The sequence below is a fragment of the Prunus avium genome, chromosome 8 (genome assembly GCF_965620075.1).
Source record: "Prunus avium chromosome 8, drPruAviu1.hap1.1, whole genome shotgun sequence".
NCBI lineage: Eukaryota > Viridiplantae > Streptophyta > Magnoliopsida > Rosales > Rosaceae > Prunus > Prunus avium.
The window spans coordinates 32,680,917-32,692,280 of NC_142291.1; the positions used below are offsets into that span (position 1 = coordinate 32,680,917).

General features: G+C 40.1%; 1 protein-coding gene and 1 pseudogene across 2 annotated transcripts; both read right to left on the bottom strand.

Annotated features, from left to right (window-relative positions):
• Positions 1–2,252: 2,252 nt before the first annotated feature.
• LOC148292576 (uncharacterized) lies at positions 2,253–3,287 on the bottom strand. The gene has a single exon (XM_088245873.1). It carries the CDS (start codon positions 3,285–3,287, stop codon positions 2,253–2,255), a length of 1,035 nt encoding a protein of 344 aa, XP_088101999.1.
• A 1,155-nt stretch (positions 3,288–4,442) lies between these two features.
• On the bottom strand, positions 4,443–10,858 carry LOC148292577 (putative disease resistance protein At1g50180; annotated as a pseudogene). The gene is made up of 2 exons (XR_015826486.1): positions 9,683–10,858; positions 4,443–6,217 (listed from the first exon to the last, which is right to left on the bottom strand). The product of XR_015826486.1 is annotated as a putative disease resistance protein At1g50180 (transcript).
• Between the last annotated feature and the right edge of the window lie 506 nt (positions 10,859–11,364).

Consider the following 11,364-nt stretch of genomic DNA (forward strand, 5'->3'; position numbering starts at 1 on the left):
TAACATCCTCCGTCGTCGTCCCACAACCAGAACAAAAAGCTGAGACTAGTACCTTCCTATGAACAAGGTTTAGTGCTGTAGGCAAAATATTTAAACTTTTCCTCCAGAGTAGGATTTTAACCTTATTTGGAACCTCCAAATGCCAAAGTTTTTTCCAAAAAGTACACTGAGTTCCAGAGTTGGAACCTCCAATCTCCCCATTGACCTCTCTATCACAAAGTCTTAATGCAAAACGATATCCAGTCTTCACAGAATATTTACCATTTTTTGAGAAAAACCAAAACCGCTTATCTTCAAGATGCCCAACTGATGGCAATGGAATGCTCAAAATTGCCGAACAATCCTCGTCACTAAAAGAATCCAGGAGAGGCCTATTCCACCCACCCGACGCTGTAATTAAATCAGAAACTCTTGCCTCCACAGAAAGACCTCCATTTAATAGAGGTAAGAAGGTATACAGCTTTGGAATCCATTTATCATGAAAGATCCTCACAGATGTCCCACCACCAATGCGCCAAATAAGACCCTGTTCAATAACTTGTCTTCCCCATAGAATTGAGCGCCAGATTAAAGAAGGCGACTGACCATATCCAGCTGTAAGGAAATCACCATTCGGAAAATAGCGAGCTCAAAGGATTCGACCAACCAAAGAGGAAGGGTTCTCCAACAGCCGCCATGCTTGTTTGGCTACCATGGCTTGGTTGAAAGCCTCAAAATTTTTGAACCCCAATCCTCCTAAGCATTTTGGCCGACACAGATTCTGCCAACTCTTCCAATGTATGCTCCGCTTTCCTGACTTCCCCCACCAGAATCTCGCCACCATTGCAGATAAATCCTGACATAAACCTTTTGGCAATTGAAACACCCCCATTGTGTATGTTGGGAGTGCCTGAGCCACTGCCTTAATAAGAACTTCTTTCCCTGCCGTTGACAACAATTTAGCATTCCACATATGAAGCTTATTCCACAACATGTCCCTCACATAATTAAACAAACGGTGTTTACTCCGTCCAGTAATAGTGGGCAACCTCAGATAACGTGTATGACAATCCACAATACGTACTCCCAGCATGGAAGAAATAAGGCACTTCATGATTGGATCTGTTTTAGAACTAAAGCTCGCTGCAGACTTCGCAAAATTTATTTTTTGGCCTGACGCACGCTCGTAGATTCTGAGAAGAAGCATCAGATTATAACAGTCAGATAAATGGGCATTGCATAATAATAAACTATCATCTGCAAAAAAATAAGTGAGAAAGAATAGGAGCGCCTTGGGCCACTGCAACACCGCGAATTTGCTTATTCGTTTGAGCCTGAGACAACAATGCCGAAAGACCTTCTGCACAAATGAGGAAAAGATAAGGCGAGAGAGGGTCCCCTTGTCTTAATCCCCTAGAAGGAGTAATAAAACCCATTGCCGACCCTCGGACTTTCACCGAGAAGGATATAGTAGAAATACAATCCATAATCAAATCCACCCATCTGTTGTTGAACCCCAGTTTCCTCATCATACAGTCGAGAAAATTCCATTCCACTCTATCATAGGCTTTTGACATATCAAGCTTCAATATCATCTTTTTTAGAGCACTTCCTCCCCTTCTCTGAATGGCGTGAATGCTTTCAAAAGCAGCAATAATATTGTCAGTAATCAACCGAGAAGGAACAAAGGCACTTTGGTACTCCGAGATGACATCCTGCATAATACCCTTCATTCTGTTCACCATTGTTTTCAATATCAGTTTATAAAGAACCGAGCATAGACTTATTGGCCGGTACTCAGTAACTCGTATTGGATTGTCCACCTTTGGGATAAGGGTAATGAGAGTATGGTTGATCTCTCGCACACTCGCCCCGCCATTTAGTACATTTAGGCAAAAATTGACTACGTCATTTCCAACCACGTGCCAGTACCGCTGATAAAACAGAACTGGCATCCCATCAATACCAGGAGATTTAGTGGGAAATATTTGTGTGAGCACACCTTCCAATTCAGTTCTAGTAAAAGGCTGACTCAGTCTTTCATTATGTTCCCGAGTCACTTTAGGTTGCACTGCTGCCAGTACCGTACTAAAATCAGTCTCACCACTATTAGTAAATAGCTTCTTGAAATACTCACAAAAAACAGAACCAATGGCTTCGTTAGAAGTATTCCACACATTATGATCATCAAAAATACCTTGCATGAAATTTCTTCGTCCCCTTTGTTTAGCTTGTGCATGAAAGAATTTTGTGTTTCGATCCCCATATTTAAGTCAAGAAACTCGAGACCTTTGTTGCCAGAGCATCTCCTCTCTCGCGAGTAATATATCCAACTCCCCAGCCAATCTACGCTGACATCGCACCACATCATCTGTTTGCGGCTCATTTTTTAATCCATCAAGTTGCCCTTGAATCCGACATATCTGCATGGGAATATGGCCCACCTTGGATTTATTCCAACCCAGTAAGGACTGTTGGCAAGCTTTTATTTTAGTAACCACATCACCTTGTTCCTCTCCCCAAGCTTGAGCAACTGTCTCCGTACACCCATCAATTTCAGTCCACATTTCTTCAAACATAAATCTTCGAGCCCAACGCACCGACTCTGAGCCCCCAAAATGTATAAAAACAGGAAGATGGTCAGAAACCAAAGAGTTCACATGATGAACTATCGCCCCCGGAAAAGCAAGAAAAAACGCAGTATTTGCCACTCCTCTATCCAGCCGAAGTTGGACTCTGTCATCCCCAGACCGATTATTTGTCCAAGTATATTTGTAACCTTTATACTTCATCGATGTCAAACCACAATCCTCAAGAGCCATACCAAAATCCCGCATTTGAGACGCCGGTCTATATCGTCTACCCAAATACTCATTAAGCTCCAAAACTTCATTAAAATCACCTCCCACTACCCAAGGACCCGAATACCCATCCGCCAAATGACGTAACAATTCCCAAGAGTGTTTCCGCGATGCAAGGTCCGGGTTACCATAAAAACTCGTAAAACGGAAACAATTTTGTGTCACACCCTCAATCATGGCATCAATATGCCCTGAAGAAAAAGATCTAATAGAAACCTTCACCCCGTGCCGCCACAATAAAGCCAGACCACCAGCTCGGCCATTTCGGCTCACACTAAAATGCCCAAGTGCACCTAGCTGTGCACTTACACCTGCCATTTGTTGTATCGTCTTCTTGGTTTCTGATAAGAAGATGACATCGGGCTTTTTGTCTCTGAGTAGGTACCTCAGAGCACGGAATGTTCGTGGATTACCCAAACCACGAACATTCCAGCATAATATTGTCATTTCTCGTGATGGGCCCATTCATCGGCGCCCATCACGGATTTGCCAGTAGAACTAGCAGTATTTCGCAAACTCGAATCCCCCACACTTTCCACAACACTAGCTTTTAGAAGTCTGCCCCGAGCACGCTGACCCCCAACCTTGACACTCTTTCTCTTTCCCACAGCAACCTGCCTGTCAGAGCTAGACACCATAGATGATTTAGGACCAACCCCCACATTCTCTATAAGATCCGATGGAACATTCCCTCCAAAGCGCAACCCTTTAAGGCTAGAACCCCCAAAATCAAAGCAAGTCGTTACCGGAACTTCACAAAACTGTTGTTCTACAGTGGGCTTAGATTTCGTTAAAATCTGCTCATCAACTTCTGTCCCCATAATTCTGCGTTTCTTCGAAGCCCCATCTGCCAACAAAACCATTGTCTCATGCTCCCCTCCATTAGTGTCACCCCACCGTTAGAGGTATCGAAGGCTTCCTCAAAAGAACGAACCACACCAGACAACGAAACCACACCAAACAATGGAACCACACCAGACAAAGGAGCCCGTTGTGGTTTTGCTTGAGCTTGTAACCGACTACAGGGTCCCAATCCAACCGTTTGACCTTTAGAGCCACTAACCACCCTGATACTAAACACATCCTTTATCTGTGTTTTCCATCGTCCATATTGTTTTGTAACAACATCACCAGACATTTTCAAAGCACAACCCGACCCCAAATGATCAAGTCGGCCACAAAACAAACAGAAAAAGGGTAAGCGTTCATATTCGATGTCATATTGCTTTGCCTGTTCATCTGGATTAAGCCGTAGTGTGATCCAATCCCCATTCATCCCTTTATCAACCGCCACTAACGTGCCAAGATGATTACCAATCTTTTCACCCAAAGCCGGAGTTAAGAAGATCGGTGGGATACGCCTGACTCTAACCCAGAAGTGTTGTATCTCTAGCGGGATTGTCATAGGATCCACGCTGCCATCAGTGAATGCCAAAACCAAAAGGGATCGGTCAAAAGTCCATGGAGCACCCCTCATTACTTTGCGTCGATCGAAATCATTCTGGAAAGAGAAGAGCATACACTGAGGGTCATCAAGAGGCACAAATAAGAAAAGATAAAAACAGAAAGAAAAACAAAATTTAGCATACCATTTATCCCGAATCTTCTTATGCCCAAATATTTGTTATAATAACAGACTGCACATGTTGAATTTTGTAAAAATCCTCTCCTCCTTCCCGAAGCCGACTATAGAATCCAGGACGCATTGCTTTGATGGTTAATTCCTTGAGGGTAGTAATATATTGGAGCCCATCTGGAACTGCCTCCAATTTTAAGCAATGCTCAATGTGCAATCTACAGAGACTAGGCATGGCTCCTTTCTCCACCTTCCATTGTGTAAACTCCACCAACCAATAAAGAAAAAGAAATTCAAGAAATGGGAAGCCTCCCATTGAGCAAACAAGAGGTGCTGGAAAATTCCCGACCTTAGTAAAAAGCATTCTCAAGCTTGGCAACTTCTCTAATACTTTTATGTGGTCGTCCTTGAGATTATCAAACTTTATCAGTGTAAGCTTGGTGAGGTTCTTAAGGCACATGAGGTTTTCTGGTATCTCTGTGATATGTCCGTGTAGTCGTAGCTTGTATATATTAGGACAGCTTAATACTATATTCCATGGTATTGGTAAAGCCTTCATCAAACCAGGGCCAGAGGCCATCGATAGAGAGTGGAGATGCTTAAATATGATGTTTGTCCCTTTCTCCCTTTTTTCCTAGAGTCCACTGTCAAATGTGAAATTCCCAATTTTCTAAGGTTGGTTAGTTTTACAAAATCAACTAGATCAGATGATGCCTGAATACAAACATTGACTACCGATTCCAAATTGACTGCCTCAGTAGCAAATAACAGACGTTCTCGTTTCTCTCTTGCAAATTGAAAGCCTTTGATGGGTAAGGGTAAGGGTAAATATATATGTCTCAATTTTTCCATCTTGGAAAACACTTTTCCAATTGGAATTTCATTCCCCAAAAACCTGACACGTAAATCTAGAGTCTGCAAACATACCAAATTTGCTATAGATGATGGCACCGTTGGAGTATCACTATCCTTTACACTTAAAAACCTCTAGATTCCCAATTTCACCCGGTAACTTGTGCTGACTCAACATACCTTCAAACTTCAATACTCTAAGCAATTTGAAGTTCTTTAGTAGTGACCATAATATCTATGCGTTCCCGTGGTAGTAGTTTCATGGGAAAAAGTATAACAAAGACCTAACATGTCCATAATTTTCATCTTTTCCCGGACCATTTGTATTAACCATTTTGTCCAAATAGATGGCAAGTCTTTGAACTCTACCGTTTGGAGTTTCCTTGGTCTCCGAAGCTACAAAATAATTGATAATATGGACAAAGTTCCCCTCTTTTGCCTTTAACATGCATAAGTCTCGCATAAGATCGTGGAGATGACAAGTCTTGATCTTCTTACTCGAACCATGTTTTCCAACTTGAACCATTCACCTGCCCACTAACTCACTTAAGCACATATATGATACATCTTCCATTACTTCCACTGATGTCGATGATATAAAACCTTCTGTCATCGATAGTTTAGTCAATGTACTCACCGGTATTTCATAATCTTCCGAAAAACGGGCTAAGTATAGAAAGCATAGTTTTAAGTAATACGGTAAGTTATCGTAACTCAATTCCAATAACCATAATACACCTTCAAATCCTTCACCTTTGTAATCGGACCCAAGGTACGTGCCTCTTCTTAGATATGCATAAATAAACATTCTTATGCACCGTATTCCACTCCTCAACTGTGTCTTTTCTAGCTAGAAGTCCTGCAAGCACTGTGATGGCTAGTGGCAAACCTTTGCAATGTTGAAGCATCTCCATTCCTAGCTCTTTCTTCTGTTCATAAATTTTAGAGTCTGAAAAATAATATTCAGACCACATTAGTAACTACATGTCTTCAATTGCACGAAAAGTCTACAAAACAAATTGTGCCATTCTATCATTAATTTACTTCAATGATTTTCACTCTACAACTCATAAGTTTCTGATTTTTCTTTTGGGCTACTTTTTGAGTTTTCTATTTCATTGCAGAACGTCACACCGTGGATATGGGGTATAGTAAATTCTCGAATTTGTTGTCTGATAATTAAAATGAAGTTTAATACAATTAGACTAAATTAGTTTCTAGAAATATAAACATGAACTACAGAGTTTCTTATAGAAATATCCCGATATCTGCTAGAGAACAATATAAAACTTTAACTAAATCATGTGCTAAGGGTTTTTGAAAATTACTTTCTACTATAGTTTTCTAGGGATATGAATATCCTGAAGGAAACCTTTAGAAAATCATGAGTTTCATTTGAACATCAACATAGATAAATAAAATCATGGCAACGGAAGCTTAAGCATGCATCTATGAGTTCAAAAACAAAAACTTTTCCCATGAATCTTTTAAGCCAAGTGATAGTTGTACTACTTTCCTAGAACATACTTCTAGTAAGATTGGAAGGAGGAGTTACCCTTGGTGCGTGCTTTCAACCCTATGATCAAATTCCACCAAAGTTGTTGAAGCTTGAATGGCTCCTTCAAAATCTCCACCTTGTTGTTGAAGCTTGAATGACTCCTTCAAAACTTCAACTTAGGAGGTTCTCCAAAAGTCACCAAAATAGGTAACCTCTAAGTCTCTTCACCAACTAGAGCTTGAGAAGAAGATGATGAGCTTAGTGAGAGGATGATGCTAGTGATCCCTCACTAAGATGGTATGAAAGTGTAGAGAGAGTTTTTGGAAGACTAGAGCTTTCTTTCTCTCTCTTGTTTTTCACTAATGACCCCTTAGGCTTCAAAAAGATGATAGTCATCTTTTTCTTGAGTCAACAAGTTGACTCTAGCAACCAAAAGCCCATATGAACGTCCATCCCTTGAAATTGGGCCTTTTGGGCTCAATTTAATTTATGTTGTCATGCAACCCAATCTCCATGTCCAAAAGGATAAAGCCCAATGAGCCCGGAATTCAAAACTCCCGTTTGAAGCCTATTCCGACATCACGTGTCGTTTAAATTAATTCCATAATTAATTTTACCTTAACCAATCAACAAAGCTTAATTGATCTCTTCAATTCATCATCTCCATAACGGTTTCTCAAATAACTCAAGTTCAACGGTGTGCGATCCATTAGGTTCTAATTAGCAAGGTCGTGGGCAATTTGAACTCTTCGTAATTGATTGTGAATTAAAACCCATTTTTAATTCTCCCTATTAGTTAAGATCATTAGTCCTTAGGGCTTCCACCATCCATGAGTGACACCTAGCAGTATGTCATGGATATCCAAGCTAAGTAGAATAAGCAGAGAACCTATTCAGCTGGAATTACAATGCAATACGGTCCTTCCCTATTACAATGCTTTTAATCTCATTACTAGGGCATGGTGCATGTCAAAACCCCTAATGAGATTGTCACGTCTTATATGACTTGTATTAGTATGACAAGAACATCCTTCTAAGTCATACCGAATACTCTGATCAGAGATTTGCTTAATCATATCTTCCGAGCATTCTCCTTCTTTACTGAAGGATAGAGATTCCATGTTGTACACTCACATGTCTCCATGAGTTAATCGTGAATCCCAACAATGCTTGTAACACATCCGTGATTAGGACATGTCTTTATAGCATCATCAAAGATCCACAACCTTCCCACAAGACAACCATGGTGCCTCAGGTCTAAGGACTAATTTGCATTATTGCAACTTGGAGTTTCTTGTTTGACATATGGATAAAAAGACAACAATGGGGAACATTGAGAGGGTTATAATTAGTCCAATAAGTTTTCTTGGTTCTACTAATGGATCAACCTGAAGGGTTTGTGTCTAAAACTGAGTCTCATAAAGTATGCAAGCTACAAAGGTCCATTTATGGACTAAAGCAAGCTTCTAGGAGTTGGAACCTTCGTTTTGACGAAGCAATCAAATCGTTTGATTTCTCACATAATGGTGATGAACCATGTATTTACAAAAAGGTTAGTGGGAGTGCAATCGCATTCCTAGTCTTGTATGTGGATGACATATTGCTTTTTGGAAACAAAATTGGAATGCTCTCCTCTGTGAAAAAGTGGCTGTCCAAAACCTTCTTTATGAAAAATTTGGGAGAAGCATCCTATATACTTGGAATCAAGATTTATCGTGATAGATCTAGAAAACTTATTGGACTGTCACAATCCTTGTATATAGATAAGGTGCTAGGAAGATTCAATATGGAAGATTCCAAGAAAGGTTTTCTTCCTGTAAGACATGGAATTCACCTTTCTAAGGCCATGTGCCCTAAAACTCCCGAAGAGATACAGCGCATGAGTAGAATCCCTTATGCATCAACAATTAGGAGTCTCATGTATACTATGTTGTGCTCAAGGCCTGATATTAGTCATGCAGTAAGCATAACAAGTCGATATCAATCAAACCTAGGTTCAGAACACTGGGCAGCTGTCAAGTGTGTCCTAAAATACTTAAGAAGAACAAGGGACATGTTCCTAGTTTATGGAGGAACATCAGAGTTGTGGATGGAAGCCTACACTGATTCAGATTTCCAGTCTGACGTTGATGACAGAAAATCCACCTCTGGATATGTCTTCACTCTGAATGGCGGAGCGGTAAGTTGGAGGAGCTGTAAGCAAAGTACTACAGCCGATTCCACTACTGAAGCAGAATATATAACAGCGTCAGAAGCCGCTAAAGAAGCTGTTTGGATGAGAAAGTTCATCTCTGATCTCGGAGTGGTTCCAACCATAGCATTACCAGTAGCCTTGTACTGTGACAACAATGGGGCAATAGCTCAAGCTAAGGAACCAAGGTCTCATCACAATTCCAAACACATTGATAGGCGCTTTCATAAAATTCGAGAATATATATCTCTCAGAGAAGTCAGCATCCTCAAGGTAGCTTCGGCAGATAACGTAGCAGATCCACTAACTAAGCCTATGACTCAGCTACAATTGGATCGACATCTCGAGAAGATGGGTATCAAATACATGGCTGATTGGCTTTAGAGTGCAAGTGGGAGATTGTTGGAAATATGCCCTAAAAGATTACATCATATGATTGGCTTTTAGGGCATATTTCCAACATATCCGGCGTTGTTAGGTACATGTTCTTTCTGTTGAAGAAAAGTAATTTTAGAGTAGAGGTTTTGAGTTTATTTTCTGAAAATAAATATTGTGATAATAAAACTACTATCTTCATGTAGAGGCATAGTGATTCTCAATTCATAGTGTAAAAGTTTTGAATAATCTATAGTAGAATTTTCTTAGAGTGACAAAGAAAAAGTTAGTTGACACATTGAATTGATAAAAAAGAAAAACAGAGATAAAAGGTTTGTGTGAGAACATACTTGTATCTTCCGTTCCAGACATTGCTATCTTCTCAAACAGTTCCCAGCTTTCATCATCATTCAACGACTGTGGTTCGAAGAGGAAACCATGTTTGTCCGCATATGAAGCAACTTCTTTGTTGCGAGTAGTGAGTAAAATTCAGCTCTCAGTTTCCTCATTCATTGGAAATCCAGCTTGCAAAGAGCTCCACGCATCACTGGTCCAAATGTCATCGAGCACCACCAAACATTTCTTTTCTCTTTGCGTATTCCAAAGCCTCTATGCTATTTGATCCTTCCCCAGATCTGCAATTTCTTATCTTTGCTCATTGGTAGGAGAAATGAGTTTTGTCAGAATTTCTTTCAAAACCTCCCGTCCCTGGCATTGTTGAGAGATACACACCCAAGCAAAACAATTGAAATGACGCTTAACTTCACCATGATGATAAACTTGTTTTGCAAGGGTGGTTTTACCCAAGCCGGGAATCCCCCAAATAGAAACAACTCGGGGACCTTTTTCTTTGATCAAATGCGTAGCCAATATATCTGTTACACGGGCTAACCCAACCAAATGAGGTTCGAGAAGATGAGGATAAGCTATCCTCCGTTCCTGTTGCCTCTGAAAAAAAGTGTCACCTCCACTCTCCCTTGTTTGGTGTAGGTTAAAACTTGGCATAATTGAACTCAACTGTGAAATTTCGGTTGTAATTTTCTCAATGTCTGAGCCAATCTGATACAGATTAACTCCTTTTATGAAGATGCAAGTAAACCTTGTCAAAACATTTGGTTTCCTCTTGAAAGCCACTTTTAAGACATAAGTTTCAATGACATCCTCAAGATCATAAGCAGCATCTCTGACACTTGCCACCCAAATGCGTATTGCTTCATCGCGTCCCTGTCTTGCGTCTAGCCTTGCATGATTTGTAGCTTGGTTTGTGCATTCTGAACCTTACCACCTACTCCACCCAAGGATTTCAATTCCTGAATGATGAGCTTGCTGAGCCCTTCGAGCACTATTGAAACAACACCTTCGGCCATATTAGCAGCTTTTCTTTTTTCTTCTCTTTTTTCAGATTGATAAAATAATCTTACCAATGATGAAGTCTCAGTTCCGTTCATATATGAAGTGCGGTCAAACAAGTCTCCGCCCTGCCCTGCCCCATAATTATTCTGATCTTTCCACCAATCACTGACTGATTTGAAAAGAATTCTATGCCAGCTTTGAAAAGTAGCAAGACCTTACCATTTTATTCGCGGAATCACTCAAGAGCCACACAAGTCACATTCATTCCTGCAAGTTGTACAAATTCTTTATCTCTTTACCATTTTATTTTGAGAAAATGGGTTTGTCATCCTTGCCACCACATTGTTTAAATTGAAACTTCGTATTTTTTTTATTTGGGAATAAGAAATTGTTACTCTCGATTATGCTCAATTATTTATTAAATAAGAAATTGTTCCTAATTTTTATTTGGGAATGAGAAGTTCCAATTCGGGATTCAGCTGTTAGGGTAAATGCTCATAAATGATTAGAGCTGCAAGACACTGTAAAAAATAAATAGTTGTTCATTGGAGCAGATGCAATTTGTTTTCTTTGAGCTTTGTGTTTTTTGTTGGAATATTAATTTTGTGCATGTACATAAACAAAAAGATGAAAGGAATTTGTGTGAGTATCATGTTTAAATTATCTATCGATGTTACTA

What these genes read in the sequence shown, in the direction of transcription:
- LOC148292576 (XM_088245873.1), bottom strand. Translation starts at nt 3,287, where the DNA reads ATGACAATATTATGCTGGAATGTTCGTGGTTTGGGTAATCCACGAACA.